The sequence below is a fragment of the Parasteatoda tepidariorum genome, chromosome 4, assembly GCF_043381705.1.
Source record: "Parasteatoda tepidariorum isolate YZ-2023 chromosome 4, CAS_Ptep_4.0, whole genome shotgun sequence".
Classification (NCBI taxonomy): Eukaryota; Metazoa; Arthropoda; class Arachnida; order Araneae; family Theridiidae; genus Parasteatoda; species Parasteatoda tepidariorum.
The window spans coordinates 19,444,120-19,463,231 of record NC_092207.1 but is presented as its reverse complement, the minus strand read 5'-3'; the positions used below and the strand labels follow the sequence as shown (position 1 = coordinate 19,463,231).

The following is a 19,112-nucleotide window of genomic DNA, read 5'->3' as shown; positions in this document are numbered from 1 at the left end:
AAGCAACAATATTTTGCATGATAGAATCAAGAAAAACAAATCTGGCAATCTGGAAGCTTCTCAACCCAAACCCATACTTCCGTTTCGATTTTTGTTTCCGGAAGTTATTTTTATTAATTTTAATGAAATATTTCGTTTATGAGTTTTTATAGATATGTACATAGGTAAACACAAAAGTAATAAAATGTAATATCCTAGCTTATAAAATTAATAATTTTTCTTGAATAATAAAACATTTTACCTACGAAGGTACGTAATTTCCGGTTTATTTTAATGTTAACTTTCTGATAACTTTTAAGGTAAACAATAAAAAAAAAATTTTTTTTTACTCCATTATACATGGAGATTACATGAATTGTTTTTTTAATAAGAAATGAACTTGAGTAATCACTTTGTCTCCTAACATTTTATTGTTAACTTGGATTTGTAGGTACCACCTATGTTATGGCTGACTCATATTTTCTTCTGCTAGTTAGTTTTAGTCAAGAATATCGAGCAATTATCTATGTCATAATTAATGTAATAAGTTGGCCAAATAAATTGGTTGAAATTTTTTTTGATTATTTCGAATTTATTATGGTTATTTTTTCTTCAGTATCAAAGAATATAACATGACTGAAAATGTGTTATTAGATGAAAAACATGTGATTAATAAGTAATAAAATTATATGTAATGCGATAATGAGTAATAATATCTGAAGCTAAAGTCCGGTTGTAGATTCTATTACCAAAAATAAAGATTCAAAAAACATTTAAAAGACAATTTATTATAATGTAACATTTTTTTAAACATAGTGAGTTTTGAACCATAGTAGAAAGTAATAACAAAATTAAATACAATGTTATTTATAGCTTCCAATAGGCTGTTGAAGTATGCTGGTTTAAGTAAGCCTCCTCCGATTCGAAAGATTCCGTTGTAGATACATGTGGTTTTGTCATCAATCTTTTTTCAGTTATTATGATAGATTTCGCAGTTTTTAAATTCTTTTTTTTTAATGTAATGATGATTTGCAAAGTGCAAGAAAAAAGAGATAGATATAATTGCTTTCAATATATATATATGTACTTTTTAAATGTTGATTAGAAAATAAATATTATATACTCTTTATACTTTATAAATGATACTTTAGTGCTTAAAATGAAGCAAATTTGTTCACCTCCCATGTACAAGAAGAAGAAAAATTAAATGTTTGAAGAAAAAAAAAACACATTGAGAAAAAAAATTCAGATAGTTTCTTCTATATGCAATAACTTCAGTAAACCTTAGAAAAGCATTTATGAATAGAATATTATCTAAATTTCAAAATAATAATCTTGTCAAAAGGTTTTTAAAAAGAGTTATTTTTCTAACATTTTATTTTTTTTCTCTAGGAGCATTCCATCTGAAAATCTCAACATGAGCAGTTTATTTACCAAATTACGTTCTTCAAAGAAATCAGGCAAAAAAGAACAAGCACCTTCAGAAATTGGAATACCTTTTTCTGTCAAACATAACATTCATGTGAAATTTAATGAAAATACAGGAGAAGTTGAAGGTTTGCCTGAGCCGTGGCTTCGTCTTTTACAGCATGCAAATATTAGGTAGATTTTTCATTAATTCCTACAAAGTTTACTTCCAAATGCATTATTACACAGCAGATTTAAATGACCACATTCTTAAAATGGCTTCCATCCAATTTTTTTATTGATAAAATTTTATGCATAATTTTGTGTATTCACCTGAAGATTTCATTATTTATTAATTCACTTTAGTTAGTTTATTTTTTCAATCACTTTTACTTATTTTTAGTGGAGATCTTTAGTTTTTCTAGATGAAGAATTTTTTTTCCCAAAATAAAACTATCCGTTATCAAAATTTTTTATGAAAAGGGCTTTCCTAAGATGAATAAAGTTTTGAAATCTCAATGAAAGAAAATTAGGAAAAGGTGAAACATAACAATCTCTGTCTATAAAAAACAAGAACTTTTTTCTCACCAGTTTTCATAATTAGTAGTTACAAAGTTCAATAATATATAAGTCTAATGACTAGAAAAATTGTTAAACCATGTTTTCTGCAACAAGTCAGACTACTAATCCCTAATTTTTTTAATGTATTTTTTTAAATTTTCCATTTTGTCGAACTCACAATTTTAAAAATTAACTGAATTTAAAATTCCATTCACTGAAAAGAAATAATCAGAACGGGTTATTGCTGTATTGGTATTTGAACAAAAAGTCTGCCCCATCCTTTTTACAGGGTCGTTTTTTATTTTATCATTTTACACCTTATTTTCTTCATTAGTCAGTAGCAGGCTTTGACCCCATCATGTGACCCATCTCTGACCCCAAGGTCATGCACAACACGAGTGTCTCACACGTTGGATAGAACAAGGGTTTCAAACTTACATGAGGCTGAGGGCCGCTATTCATGGGTGCAAGTCTTCCGTCTCCAGGACGGATTTCCGTCTTTCGAAAATGTCCGCGGACGGAAGTTAAACGGAAACAAGACTGGCTCGAAGACTGAAATCGGATTTTTTTTTCTTCTGTCCTTAAAAATATTTTTTAGGTCTGCGTTGTTGGTCTACTTTCTTATGTCCTGTTGTTATTTTATCAAAACACAGATGAATAAATATTTTTTGTACAGTATTTAAACTTGATGTATTACGGTTAAGCTTTCTTAGATAGTTTGCATATGCCGAGGGGGTATTGTGTATGTTAGGTATTTCAATCAAAAAAATTTCAGTCTTGGCCTTTTTTCCAACTTGCACCCATGCGGCTATTCAAGACACCAGTCAAATGGCGAGCCACAACTTTATCAAAATTTTATATAGGACTCTTTTATGTTTGAAGGAACATTAAATATTACTGTCAGATTTTTATCCAGTTGTACAAAACAAAAGTATTGAATTACAATTTAAAATAAGAAGTAGATTTTTACCTGAANTTTTTCGAACTTGCACCCATGCGGCTATTCAAAACACCAGTCAAATGGCGAGCCGCAACTTTATCAAAATTTTATATAGGACTCTTTTATGTTTGTTGGAACATTAAATATTACTGTCAGATTTTTATCCAGTTGTACAAAACAAAAGTATTGAATTACAATTTAAAATAAGAAGTAGATTTTTACCTGGGAAATAAATTTTGTTTGCCCCGTTGGTATGTTAAATTTCACAGAAACGAAGAGGGTCACGGGGGCTGTATGCATCCTATTTTTATCAAATATCGTGATTCATATTAATCCGGCATGATTCATATAAAATCGCGATTCCTATTCACATGATTTTAAAATCCAATATCGTGATTCTACACATGTGATTCCCATGTTTATACGTATATGCTGAATGATTTATTTAATTCAAAATTCTATACATTGTAAAAACTCATATTTCACAGTTAGTGTTATAAAGACCTATGATATATTTTAAAATTGTTTTCCTAAACAACCTCATTTCTAAGCATTTTCATAATTGCATAACATGTCAAATACGCCAAAAATTGTAGGTGGGACCAGGGTTGGCTGATTTAAACCATGGTTTCAACCCAACTTTTTTTTTAAGGCAAAAAACCAAGCTTGATTTTTTTTTTAAATATTTTATGTCATTAAATTTTTTATTTATATGAATTCTATCAGTTTGAATGTAGCAAAATGAAAAAAGGTGACATTTTCTTACATTTTTATGCAACTTAGTATTTAATTGCGAATTGGAATCTCAAATAAACATAAATCTGCAATTTTTAAATGTTATGGTAGAAATAGTTTGCCACATTAATATCTATCTTAAACAATGTTGGCATTTCATCCGGACAAAGAGTGGAACTAGAAAAAAGCAGAACTAAAGAAACTAAAAAAGACCAATACATTTGTTTAACAATTAATATTATAAGAGTAACTCAAATTTAAACAAATTTTAAATTTAGTAGTAACAGAAAGTTTAAAATTTATCATGTTTACTTTTTTATAAAAGAACAAAACTTTATTTATTTATTAGTTCTAAGTTTAGTATGTCATTTGTTAATTCAGTGGTAATTAATTTAATTTAATAGTTCTTCATATAATTATAACGTTACTTAGAGGCAGAAAATTTGTCATCCTCTGCTAAATATCACAAAACATTTGTACCTTTTTTCTTAAAATCTTGGAAACTCCCCCTTTTTTTTCTATGTTGTAATTTTTAAATTAGCGCTTAAAATGCAAATTCATTTTATTTCACTTATAATTTTGTAATTTACGATGATTTAGGTTTTGAACTTTTATCTTGATTAAAAGCAATACATTTGAAAATTTAAAAACCTGAAATATTTACTCATCATGGATTATAATTTTAATAAGGACCAATTTTTAGTGAGGACCTACATTTGATAAGGAAGGAATCAAAAATTTAAAAGTCCTGAGGGCTTGTAAACTTAAAAAATCCAGCAGAATCACTGATTGCATATTTCCTTTTTCATTTCAGTAAAACTGAACAGAGTCAAAATCCTGCTGCTGTTTTACAAGCTCTTAAGTACTATGTCCATTCCATTAAAAAAAAGCCATGTGAAGTGAAGTTTATGACTACTACTAAAACAGCTGATGAAGAATCCCTAGAAATTGAAGAAACAGGTAATTTCACATAGTTCTTATAAAACTATGTACCTATACATTTTTATATCTTTTTAAAACTACGTAAAAAATTGTCTATTAAGATTTAATGTTGAATAAGAATTTAGCAATTAATCAAACTAGGTCATATAATTATTACATCATATCATATTGAAATGTTTTGTTTGTCCATACAAATAAATAGTTATACAAATAAATATCATGGGGTGTAATTGAAGACACTCTTGGCTTACTGATGCAGACATACTTGTGATAGGCATTTCATTTCTGTTAATTAATAGCTTAGTTTTTGAATAATGCATGAATCATAATAATCTTGCTGATTCTCTAATCTATGATAGGTCTTACTGATAGCTACATTCTTGTAATATTTTGTTTTTATTAATTTACTTTGCTCTAATCTATGATAAGTCTTACTGATGGCTACATTTTTGCTGTTTTTTTTTATTAATTAATTACTTTGTTTTTAAATAACGTGTGTCCTATGTTAATCATACTGATAATCTAATCTATGATAATCTATCTATGACACGTCTTACTGATAAAGAAATATTTTATTGTAATATTTGATTTCTATAATTTAATAATAGTTTTTAAATAACACATGTGTCATATGATAAGTAATCATACTAAGACTTTAATTCATTAATAATAATTCAAAGATTCCTTAATATCTCTTAAATTATAATTCTTTTCTGTGTAGATTTTGTGTTGTTCCAATCAGAAATAAACTCAATGCACCAATTATTAAGTGGGTTGCAATTGATTAAACGTCTAAAGCGTGGGTTACGTGTTTGAAAATTTGAAAACCCATGCATTATATAATTATTTTATGAATGGATCTTTTCTTAGGGTAAACTGTTTCTCATTATAATTATTTAATTTATTTAAAAAAAATTATATTGCTAGTATTAAATTCTATATCTATATATAATTGGAACAAGGGTTTTGCAAGTGCTTAAATATTATGTCCATTCTATTTTGAGGTATAAATCTCTTAGATATGAATAAAAAAATCTTTTTAAAACATTTGACTTAATCAAACTCTCATATTTTCAGACGGGTTATTTAGTACGCTCTTTTGTATTTATCGATTTACTTTGATGAGAGAGTAAACAAAAATTAAAAACTATGACATATATATTTTTAATGTCTACTTATTTGATTGATCAACTTGTTTGAATGACAAATATTTTGACTGTTAACATAAGCAATTGAATTTCTGGCAAATTGAGTATGAAAAAAAAATCTAGAAAGAAACACTGGATAAATTTTTATCAGATTTTCAGAAATGCAGATTTTTATATCGTAATAGTTTAAAATGTCTTGTTTAAGTTTGTTAATATATAGTGTTGTCTATGAATTAAGTCACATAATTTGACATTCTTTACCTGAATATGCATAATTCTTTATGGAATCAAATTTGTTACATTTACATAAAAACTAGAGTGGTCTTATATTTGAATCCTTTCGCATCAATTTCTTATTTTTTGCATTTTGGATGTACTTTCTTGCACAATTGAAAAGATAATTTAAATCCGTTCGGTTAATTCATGCAGTTTAAAGTGCTGTTGCTCAGATAGAATTTTGAGAGATTTTACTACAAATTTGGAATTAGTTATTTAAAAGTACGTTGTAAAATGTTTGCGAAAGCTTACATATGTTTAAAAAAATTCAGGATGTTACTTTAAAACAGTTTTAGGAAATTATTTTTGCCTGAACTAGTTTTATAATTGTAAATATTTTTTTCTTTGCTTAAAGAACCCCAGGGAAATATACAAACAGAAATTTACCATTATTAAGTTATAACTTTTAATTGCTCTGCTATCTAACTTCAGGAACTATATTTTTTTTTCTGGTTGTACTCTTTATACTTTGAGGATCATATTTTATGGTCCGTTTTAAAACAAAAATTACCATCTTCTTTTATTAATTTATTAGCATATTTAAGATCTTCTACCTCTCAAATCATATGTATACTAATATAATTTTTTCTCCTTTTTGTGAAATATTTTTCTGAAGTAATGAAATTCTATGTTGTGAATTATCTTAGTTAGTTTTTAGAAATTTGCAAGGAATTTTTCTTGATATGCACTTACTGAATAACATGAGAAGACATTGATTACTGTAGCTCTGAGTGTTAGTCTTGGCTTTTTCCAAACTTTTTGATATGGGCTTTCCTGCGTAAATGAAAAAAAAAAGAAAAAAAACAGTTTCTTTATGTTAATAAATGTGAAAATAGTCCATAGCATGAAAATTTCTGTGTAATTCAATCCGCGGGCTCAATGCTTGAAGGATTAAAGTTCAGAGAAATCTAGTCAATTTTTTAGCATGGAGAATTAATGTAATGTTTTTTAGTTATTCAATTATTATTATTTTTTATATGTAAGATATCTATTTTATTTAATTATTATACATTTATTATCAGCTCCTGATGGCACTGTTTCTGTGACTGAACTTGACAGAGGAAACGCATCTGAATCTGACGAAGATATTCTTGCTGATACTACTGAGGTAATGCAAACCGCAACAATGTTAGATTGAGTTTTTTTTTTCACTTAAAAATAACTATTTAACATTTAATTGTCTTTCGAAGCTCTCTCACTATAAAAATAAAAATGTTTTGATACTTTTAAACACGAAATTAAGCATTAAATTTGTTATAAGTTGTATGGTTTGAAAAAATTGACAAGACTTACTAATAAATAAACACTTATATATTTAAAAATTTAAAATTTTGTTAAAGCAACAATAATCTTTTTTTTTTTTTTTTTTTTTTTAGAGACAGGGTTTCACCATGTTGCCCAGGNTATTGCCTAGATGAAATTAATTAAAATCGAAAAATAATTTTAATTTTTGTTTACTGACAAAGAAAAAGAAATTTTCACCTTTATAAAAATATGCTGTAAAATATATAGTTTAGAGCTAGGATAATGCATCAATTTGATGCTTTTGATCAGGGTTAGCATAATTTAAATTACTTCTTTTTTTTTTTTTTTNTTTTTTTTTTTTTTTTTTTTTTTTTTTTTTTTTAGAGAAAATCATTAATTTAAATCAACTGGAAATTTTTTTAAAGGAAAATAATGATTTAAGTCAACTTGAATCATTTTTTTTTTTTAAAAAAATCATTGATTTAAATCAACTGGTATTTTTTTTAAAGAAAATCATTGATTTAAACAAATGGTCTTATTTTTAATAAATCATTGAGTCGAAAATATTTTTATAAATATATTCTTTAGAATGTGATTCTTTTTAAAGTCTGATTCCAATGATAATGAAGGTTTTCTCCTAAGAAACAGCAAATTATTATATTTCTAAATTGATTAATAAATGAATAAAATTAAAGACTAATGAAACTGTTCAATTATAATTATCCATTCAGTGTTTTCATTACGGAAAAAAAATGGGAGAGAATTTCTCACCCTTTCTCAAAAACAGGGTGAGATTTCAAAAAGTTAAGTGAGATTTCTAAAAATTAAAAAAACGCGAATAGACTTGGAAAAAAAATACTTCTTTAATTACAATAAATTTTTAACATCTTCTAATTTCTAAACCATTGAACATTGGATATTTTTGCGGCATTATCATATGGAAAACGTTCTGTATCTACTTTTTCATTAGCTATTCTCATTAGGTTTACTCAAATGCTTACCAATCGATCTGTTACGATATTTTGCTTTAATTCGGTTTGGGGGCTAAATAACCTTGCAACAGATGCTGTACTATTCGGAATCACTAATTAAATTTGTAGCATTGTGCACACACTTTCCTATCCTCTACATCTGCCAGCATAGGTTCTTCACTTATTTCTGTTATGGAATAGTGAAGTTCGTTGAAGTTATTTCCATGTTCATACTCTTTGTCAGGTCTTCCAGATTAGTTTTCACAAACTTAAACTTTTACAAATTGCTCTAAATTGTCGATGAGGGAGTTTGGTAATTCATTAACAGCGAAAAATAGAGATACTTTAAACAACTTATTATAAGGAACTCACTTTTTTTCTCAAGACTTGTCGTAGCTGTTTTCATGTCTTTTTCAAAATGGCGGAAGACTAAATTTTTTCCAAAATTCAAGAGATTCGTGCATTTTAAAATTGATAAATTCAGTGCGCGAACTTCTCGCGTTAATCATTTCTTAATGCGAGAAAAGAAAAAAATATGCGAGATTCTCGCGTTCTCGCGCTGTAGTGAAAACACTGCCATTAGCTGTATGTGAAATAATTAGCTAGTAATAAAGATGTTTCAACTATATCATTTGAATACTTTAAGTGCTTTTAAAACATATTAAATACATGATTTGTTTATCAATATTCAAGATGAGACTTGTTCTGCCCTAAGAAACTTACAATGTTTTTGTTTTTCTCTTTTATGCAATTTGATGAACTAACTCTTCCTAATTCTTCTTCGATATTTGATAATTTACTCTTCTTTGATTATCTAACTGATAAATTGAAAGTTTTGAATGTTTAGCTTAAAAAAAAATAACCATTATTTTATTTATCCAGCAATTAGTTTGTACATTTTGAAACATTTTAGTTATAAATATCTACTATTTAACTATATTAATGTTTTTAAATAATATTAAGTACTGTTAATATATTTTTCCAGATTATTTAGCTAGTAAATATTAAAAAAATCAAAAAAATATTTTTTTTTTCTTTTTAAATGATCAATATGCCAACCTATGTTTTTCAGATAAAATAGTGATGCTTTAACTGTAGTTATATGGTGATTTTTAATGCCATTCTAATTTTAGGTAAATGATAACATTGATTGTTCTGACAAAGTGACAACAGACCTTGAAAAACTGAAAGTCGTTGCTGACCCTCAATATCCACCCCCTGTTATGAGAAGAAAAAAACTTTCTGATACTGAAGTCATGGATAAATTAAGTGAGTATTTTTCAATTTCTCCCCATTATATGCATTTTTTCTCTCCTTATTCTTTGTTGCCCTATTGAAATTGTCATGAGACAAGAGAAGAACACAATGAAACTAAAGCAATTATAAGGACACTAAAATTATAACATTGCTGGTTTAAACTAAAACGTTTTTTTTTTTTAATTAGTGAATAATAGTTTAGATAAATTAAGTGAGCATTTTTCAATTTCTCCCGTTATATGTATATATTTTTTTTTACCCTTTGTCATATTGAGATTGTCATGGGCCAAGACACAATATAACAAAAGTAATTGTAAAATGACAAAAATGATAACAGTACTGATTTAAACTGAATTATTTTTTTATAAGCAATCAAAATTGTTTTTTTATGTTAATACGTTTAAGTTAGCATATAAATGAATGAAAAAATTTTCAAGATATTTTCAATCGATATCTCAAACAAATTTTGAATTTTATTGCTAATGTGAATCTGTATTATTTATGTATTAAGCCAGTGTTTTCACCTCAATGCGAGAATATGGCATATTTTTTTCTTTTCTTGCACTAAAAAATGGTTACCGCGAGAAATTCTCGCATTCTATAAATCAATTTCAAAATTCTCAAATTTCTCGCATTTTTGGAAAAAGCTTCGAATTACGCCATTTGGAATAAAATCCGTTTCACTTTTCTTCCTGGATCCTTCATTATTTTCAACATCTGCCCCGTTATCTAGCTTCCCTATTTACCAGTGTTGTTCAGAACCTTTTCGAACAACAGAACACAACCACGTAACCCCTTTCAGAACACATTGCTCTGCAACCACGTATTTACCGTAGGTAAGGTTTCTTCATGTAAGACGTTCAAATTTTTTACGCACTAATGTAAGGTGGACAAATACCTTGTAAAGGCAAAATCTTCTATGATGATGCACCAAAAATATTCAATGCTTTAAAAAGTAGAAGACGTTAAAAATGTATTATAATTAAAGAAATGATTTTTTTTCCTAGAGTTTTTGTGTTTTGTTTTAGTTTTTAGAAATCTCACTTAACTTTTTGAAATCTCACCCTGTTTTTGAGAAAGGGTGAGAAATTCTCACTATTTTTTTTTTTTTCTATTTTATTTCGTTCCTATCAAAAGCAGATAGTTTTGCCAATTCAAAAATTTTGTTTTGATATTATTCTATCAATTATTCTTTCTCACACTGTGTGAAAATTATATTATTGTTATTTTGCAATTGTATAGTATTGTTTAAATCCTCATAAAGAGTTACTTTTGAAAGTTTTAAATATATTAATGTTGCAAATGCTAATTTTATCTGATATTGTTGAATGACTATTGTTATTTCTAATTTAGAATGCATTACTTCTCCTGGGGATCCCCAGCAAAAATATTCTTTGATCAAGAAAATTGGTTCCGGGTATGTTAATACATTTTATTCTATCCAAGTTACCTCATAAGTTACCAATTGTTTAATATTGTTATTTGTATTGATCAATCAAATTTTTTGATAAATTTTGGATTTCATAATTCAAAATAGACTATTTGTTGAAGAAAAAGTCTATATTAAAAGTTTAATTTGTTAAAAAAAATTTTAATTCCCTTTTGTATGTCATTTGTTCACTCAATTTAAGCTCTTAAAAATTAACTGCAATTGTTTCTAATTTTATATTTAAATGTTTTATTAAGTAAGAGCTGTGCTAATATTTATGTATGATAATTATAATTACAGTGAAATTTTAATGAAAGTAATAAAATATGAACTGTGATTATGAAAGCAAAAAATCTAACAATGAATCCTGAAAAAGCTTATTTTATGAGTTTTTAATTTTTTATTACAGTAGGGAACCGAGTATCCGGAACGATCGGGACCATCGCTATTCCGGATAACTGATTTTTCCGGTTTTCTGAATCGCTACAAAAAGCAGTTTTTTTTTATTGTTAAACCCAACTGAAAATAAAAATATTTGGAAATAATCTTGAAAAAACGAAGTAATACACTAATGATTATTTCCAAAATGATGGTAAGGTAAACATCTTTCAAAAAAGAAGGAAAAATCCTAAAATCTTGTGAGGAAAAAAAAATTTTATTTTTTTAAAATGGCGGGAAAATTTATCGAATTTCGTTCCGGTTTTCTGATTTTCAGATAACGGGTTGTGTACTGTATTTATCTGAGGATTCTATAAAATAGCTACGCTGATGAAAATTTTCTCTATTACACTTATAAAATTATTTAAAAATTTGACAATTTTAAATTCAATGAGTAATAAAGATTGGAACTACACAAGTGTGTAATTTGTTTGTCAAAACTTTATTACCTTGTGCACCAAAAAAAGTGTTTAAAATGGAGCTATCACGTCAACAAATCAAAACGATTATGTACTATAAATTACGAAATAAACCCAGTGCAACTGAATGCTACAAGAAAATGTGTGAAAGTTTAGGTTTCAATGCTGTTTCTTATGATACAGTAAAAGTTTGGTTTCTAAAGTTTAAAGCTGGGAATTTCAACATTATGAACCACATTCTGGACGCCCTTTTGAGATAATTGCGACCAGTTAAAGCAAATCATTGATCAAGTGGACTATTGTTGATTTGAATGGAGATTACTATTGTCATTAACTTTGCCGATTTAATATGAATTTATCATTTTTTGGGGGGCTGAAAACTTTTTACTCAATGTAATATAAATTTGAACAACTAATAATGTATTTTTGAATAACCAATTCATTTATAATTTCGAATACTGACCACCTCTTAATGCCTGCCACATAAGTACAATCCCATAAGTGACCCTTGTTCGGGAGTTTTACTGTATATGAAATAGCACATTAAAGACACATGAATGTATCTTTCAGGGCATCAGGTTTAGTGTATACTGCAATTGATAAAGAGTCTGGAGAAAAAGTAGCCATTAAAACAATGGATATTGGACAACAACCTCAAAAAGATCTTATTATAACTGAAATCAAAGTCATGCAACAAAATAAGTAAGTTTTCATGTGACAATTAATATAGTTTCTTAGAATTCAGTTAATTCATTATATCTCTTAAGTTATTGAATGTGCTGGGAATTTGTAATAAATTTGAAGTAAATCCGAAAACTGGCTCAAATCCAAGATTTTGATTTACCCAAATTTTTAAAAAAAATTAAATTAAATTAAGAAAATTTAAAATTATTTAAATTATTTCTGTAAGTCAATAATTGTCAATCAGGGTGAACGTTTTTAAAAAGTACTTAAAGGTGCTTTTTTTTATTTACGTTTTTTAAAAGCCCTTAAAGGTGCTTTTTTTTATTCAGGGTTTGTGAAAAGTGCCTAATTTTCTAACTTTTAAAAATAGATTTTTTCTTTGTTGCTTCAATTGTCATTTGAAATGACAAAAAATGCATGATTTTCACTATTTCTTGTGTAATATTTATCAGAAACTAGTTATTTTATCATGATTATGTAAAGTTTTTGAAAATCATTTTGAAATGTTTTTGAAATTAAGAACTTTAAACGGCAGAAGAAGAAGAAAAAAATTTTAGTACTGCATGGATCCTAATTATGATTTTTTTTAAAAAAGTGATTAAAAATATTTTTTGAGTGCTTAAAAGATGCTTATTTTTTGTTATCAAATCTGGCTACGCACCCTGTCAATTATTGGCTAAGTCAATTCTGTAAAGGTCGAGGAATTGTTATATTCTAATGGTCTAAAAAATTAGTTACTTTATAAAAGTAGGATTTTTTTTTTAAATAAACAGAATTTAAACTAATTCAAATATTTTTAAAGTTAACAAATACTTTCAGTTTTAAGTGAGGTACTTGATTTTCAATGTGTGTGAGTAATATAGATTTATCAATGAACACTAATAAATATTCTGAAAATTTTAACTTTGAAAGGATCTACACTTAATAGCACCTTCATTGTCTTTCTGTTTCAGCTGAATTACTGTTTAATTGGAGTTACATATGAAGTTTATAGAAACGCTAATTTTTAAATCGGTCATTAATTCGTCAATACAAACTTAATTAGTTTTGAATTTCTTAACTAAAAGAAGGCAGTTAAGTTCTAAAGAGAATTGATTTTGGGCAATCCATTAAATGTGCGTTACTACTACTACTTATTGGCTTAGCAGTCCAGTCCTTTTGAAGACTCGAGCATGTCTTGGGATAGCCCTCCATTCCTTACGGCTCTGGGCTTTAATAAAATATTTTATATTCATTTTAATTTATTTAAGAATTAAATATATTTAACTAGAATAAATAATATGTTAATGTTGATCTTCCTGAAATGTTTCCTATTTATTTTACAATTGAAATAATATGCCTTAAAATAAATTCAACTAATTGTACCCTAATTAGTCGCGAAGCAGAAAAATTGGGAAGAACAGGAAAAGTTAGGAAACGTTATCAATCTGGAAAAATCAGAGAAATGTCTGGGAATGCCGATAAGTCAGGAAAAATGAATACATTTATATTTGAGGTATCTAAATGTCAAATATTTTTTCTTAAAAAATTGGCCTTGCAACAATTTTTTAAAAATTATTTTCAACTGTATCGCACATAAAGGTGTTTTGTAATATATTTGATGTTTAAGAATTGTAAGCGCAATTGTAAATTACGAATGGCCACAACGATTATTTAGTTCGCATGTTAACTCCTTGGCCACCGTAAGTGCATATGTATTGTAAAAATGAAGAATGGCAACAGCGGTTATGTTTTATTTTCAGTTTCGATTTTGTGATGTAAGCATTATTATTTTGTAGAACGTCGATACGAAATGCACGTGAATGTAGTCAGTTACGAGTGTACTTATATTATCAATAAATATTGCTTTTGTTTTCTATAAAGACTTTATTAATGTTCTTCTTCTTGCTTGAGCTTGTCAGATATGTGGCACCTCTGCATTTGTTGCATTTTGTACCATGTTATTAATGTTAATTTAACAACAGACGAAGCCATCAGAATATGATGGCCTAACTGAAAAATTAAGAATGAAATTTATGGCGGTAGTTACAAAAATCAGGAGAATTCAATAAAATCATTCTGAAAAGAAAAAAAAATAGAGAAAAGTCAGGAAATTGTTTTCTTTCTGAGTGAGGGTTTGTGACTATCCTGGTAATAATTTTGATTTATTTTTTCTATTTCTGATTATGTTTTTATTATTTTTCTTTAGACACCCTAATCTTGTAAACTTTGTGGAAAGCTACCTTGTTGATGGATCATTGTGGGTCGTCATGGAATATTTAGAGGGAGGTCCTCTTACAGATGTCGTCATGGAAGTTCTCATGAACGAAAGCCAGATTGCATCTGTGTGTCGAGAAACCCTGAAAGCGATCGCATTCCTTCATTCCAGAGGGATCATTCACAGGGATATTAAAAGTGACAATGTCCTACTCGGTATGGACGGAACTGTGAAAGTGACCGACTTCGGATTCTGTGCTCAGATCACGCCAGAGGAGAAGAGGCAGACAGTTGTCGGTACGCCTTACTGGATGGCTCCCGAAGTCGTGACTCGTAAGCAGTACGGGAATAAAATCGATATCTGGAGCCTTGGTATCATGGTGATTGAAATGATTGACGGGGAGCCACCCTATTTGAATGAAACACCCTTAAAAGCTTTATATCTTATTGCCACCACAGGAAAGCCCAAACTGAAAGACAGGGCAAAACTGTCTGCTGAACTGAGTGACTTTTTAGACAAGTGCCTGGAAGTGGACGTCGAGAAGCGAGCCTCGGCTGCCGAACTTTTGAAACACCCATTCCTCCAGAAAGCTGGCAGTCTCTCTTCGATGACTCCGCTTATAAGAGCTGCAAGAGTTATACTGAAAAAGTAATTTCGCGCTTTTATCCAAAAAGTATTTTGAGTTAAGTTTCGCATTCCTATATTTTCTCCCATTCCATTGAATGAAGTATTGCAAAAAATACTAGTCAAAGTGATTTCGATTTAGCAATCATCGCAGAAATAATATGTCAAACATATTTAGAATAGATCTTATGAGCTGCCATTTGCTATGTGAATGTAAATGTATACATAATTGTTTTTCATTGAGTGAGAATGCAAGTGTGCTATCGCCATTTTTTTTTTCTTTATGATTTGTTTCTACTTCATGAGAAGCTTTTATTTCAGTAGTGGGCCAACTCCACATATTAAAAAAAGGGTTTAAGCCCTACTTTTATGTTAATGCTAAGTTTTTTTAAAAAAATCTTATTTCAAAAGCTATTAAATGTCAAGCTTATTTCTGCTGCTTAACAAAAGAAAAGAACAAAAAATACACTCTTTAGATTTTTACCTCTAAGCATTGAGTTGGACCACAGCTCAAATTTGAGCTTTGTATGAGAGTTGTGCCATGATAAATCCCCCTTAATATATATTTTTCAAAATTTTTGTAGAAAAATTAACCAGATAAACATCTCAAGATAATCACTTGTTATTATACTCAAGACTTGTATATTAAACTCAAGATAATCACTTCAGATTGTTTTTCATTACTTTAATACTATGTGTAAATTTTTTAAACAAGCGTTTCTCAAAAACTATTATAATAGTTAACTAAAAATTTAGTTATTTTGTTTTAGTTAGGTTCTTTTGCGAACGCTCAATATTTTTTGTTTTATCCTTTTTTTAAAAATTAAACGAACATTTTGCATAATTAGTACATTCCTTTATACTGGTCAATCAAGTTTTATTAAAAACGGCTTATGCAAAAACACAAGGTCTCTTAAAACTCAAAGATTCTTTAAACTTAAAAAATCATTGCCCATTATTTTTAAACCTGAAATATAATTATTTCTCTAATAAGCATGATTACAAAATTCTTACTTAAAGCATCACATTTGAATTCATAATTCTGCTTTTGATAAATAACATTCATATTAGTAATGTTAGTCCTTTTTAAAAAAAGACAGGATTGAAGAGGAAATGCTTGTAGATGTTTAAACATATGAATAGAATGCATATTAATAAAACTGAAAGAGCCAATGTTAAATAATAAGGCTAAACATAGAAAACTGTAGATAAACCACTTGTATTCTCATTCCATTATATCATGTTATAGGCTTATTTCCATCCATAGATTTAACTCTTTTAGTAATTGTAAATTTTAAATTATTTTTAATATTGCTCTGATTTCCGAGCTGAAGTGTACTTTTAATTGTATGATTGGTACCTTTTGAAAGGGTATTACAAAATTTTAATGTCAAATAGTTTTAATGAATATTATTTCAGCAGTATTTTTCTTTGTATTTATAATTTAATGAGATTGACTCACATATGTTTCATAAAGTGCAAAAAAAAATATTGTGCTAGTTAAAGTACTCAGAAATTAGACAATAATGTGAATTTAGAAATTTGCTTTAACTTTGATACAAGTATCCTTCCTCAAGTGCCTTTTATTTGATATAATTGTAATTTTTTTTTTTTTTTTATTGTTAGGAGGTAATTTTTAGCATTTATTTTTTATAGGGGGAACAAATATGTTTATAGCATATTTGATATTTTGAAAAATAAAAATAGAAAATATTATCTTGAATGAGGACCATGCTAAAAACACAAATAATTAGTGGTGGCATTTTTGAAGTAAAAAACAACACCAAGTGTGTCCAGTTTTTATAAATAAATCTTTAATAAAAGCAGTTCATTCAATATACTATGTTCTATCCATACCATAAAAAAATTTTCATATTATATTCTTGGAAAGAACTTGTTTTGTATATACATATACTTAACCCCTTCATTTAGAAATGAACTTTGATTGTACTGTAAACAACAGCTCGCAACGGAATGTTGAAAGAGATGCCAACTGCTCCGGATACGCCAAAATAAAACGCTAAATAACTACAGATATAGCATGACATAACTACTATAAAGTGGTGAATTATATAAGCCTACAAATTATTTAGAAATAGTGGTGAATAAAAATCTACTAAATTGAATTTACTAAACCAAGAATCACAATTGATAAACTACCACTTTAAAATATTTATTCGCTGTCTGGAACAAGTTGGCATCTCTGTGTTGAAGACGTCTGTAACACGTCAATTATTGTTTTGACATAAGAAACAAATGGCACGTCTCCCAGATGTCTTCGTATGTCAAGGGGTTTCATAAATTATTCTTCCCGAAAGATTATTAACGTAATTAGTTTAATTAAATAATTTTTTTGTCCTTTTTATCATAACTTCAGTGCTTATGATTTTAAATCCCTAAAGTATTATATTCTAATTTTGTTTAATAATTGGTTGTATATTTTAAGAACACTGAAAAGTACTAAGAATTTCTGGTGCAAGTTTGTAACTCAGTCACAAGATGTTACCAAAGTTATTTAATAATATTTAATGTCCAAAGAATAATGTATTTTGAATTATTACTTTTTTAGCACAACTTCTTTTTTAATTTTCATTTTAACATTATTATTTAAGAAAGAGAGAAAAAAAGTTGTTATGTCCAATTTTTCATAATTATTAATAAAAATCTGGTAATTTGAAAGTGTTTGTACTGTGCATAACATGATTTCAACCCTAAAAAACTAAATTTAATAATCATTTTCCTCATAGGCTAAGAATTAAAAACATGTATATTTTTATATTTCTTTTTATTTGTGTCAAACAAAATAGCACAATTTACACATCTGCATCATTAGCACTAGCATTTTTGAGAATTAATTATTTATTGCCAGACAAATTCAAATTCTTGTCATTCGGCCACTCATGATTGACTGTGAAATTATGATTTTATTTTTTTTTAATTTCATATTTTTAAAGAAAAATTAACATTTGTGAATTTGATAGACATTAAAGGTTTATTGTTGTTTAAAAAACATCTCTTTATTGAAAAATTATTTGCTTTCAGTTATCTATCAGACAAGTATTTAGTTACCTAGAATCTATTTACTTAAGTAGTTGCATTTAAAATTATTTTTATACATAATCTAACAATATTTTTTATAAAAAAATATAGCAAGGGTATTTTTATCACAAAAAATATCATTTTAAACTTGAAATAGATGTATTTTAATTATAAATATATTGCTTTAAACATTTAGCGACAACACAACTACATGTCGAAATGGTATAGAGTATGCTGTACCTCAGGTTATTGCTTCAAATTTCTATATATGGTCTATGTAAGAGGTTAAATAATTCATTTGAATGATTGAAATTATATGTACAATCAAAAATTATTTTTAATATCTTAAATGAAAATCAAATTTTCTACTTTAGAAAAGTCTAATAATATTATTGTTTATTTAATGTAAATATTTGGTTTCAACAAAAAAAGTTTTTTTTTTTTGATAAGAAATTTTCAAGTCTTATAAATTTTTGGTTGTGCAAATTATATATTGATTCTAAGCTCAATTCTAATGCTCTCTCTAACTGTCTTCTCCAAGGTTGTACCTCACTTTCTCTTTGTTAGATGAAATAATGCTTATTGTGAGCTTTTAACTGTTAAGTTTTATCCACTTCTAGGAAATGTTCGAATGAAAATAGTGTAAAATTTCAATATTAAAAAATTTCTAAATGTAAAATTTAATCTAAATTTTTTAAATATTTTCACTATATTGTTTTAGGAAGTATGAAAAAAAAATGTGAATTATTCATCGATTTTCCATATGGATCCAAAATCTTGTTTAATTAGAGATTTTCTGATAGAGTGATAACTTTTTAAAT

At 27.4% G+C, this 19,112-nt stretch overlaps 1 protein-coding gene across 6 annotated transcripts; it reads left to right on the top strand.

The window, feature by feature from the left end:
• The first annotated feature begins 41 nt into the window (after positions 1–41).
• Positions 42–18,026, top strand: LOC107437347 (serine/threonine-protein kinase PAK 1). 6 transcript variants are annotated; one of them, XM_016049314.3, is made up of 8 exons: positions 42–249; positions 1,372–1,581; positions 4,437–4,582; positions 7,011–7,096; positions 9,338–9,473; positions 10,815–10,878; positions 12,318–12,449; positions 14,620–18,026. In XM_016049314.3, the coding sequence occupies exons 2-8, from the start codon at positions 1,397–1,399 to the stop codon at positions 15,278–15,280; spliced, it is 1,410 nt and encodes a 469-aa protein (XP_015904800.1). In that variant the 5' UTR covers positions 42–249; positions 1,372–1,396; the 3' UTR covers positions 15,281–18,026. The 6 variants fall into 6 exon arrangements, with proteins under 6 accessions (XP_015904800.1, XP_042908158.1, XP_015904802.1 ...); XM_043052224.2 differs by having other exon boundaries at positions 63–164; XM_016049316.3 differs by having other exon boundaries at positions 190–299.
• The last annotated feature ends 1,086 nt before the right edge of the window (positions 18,027–19,112 follow it).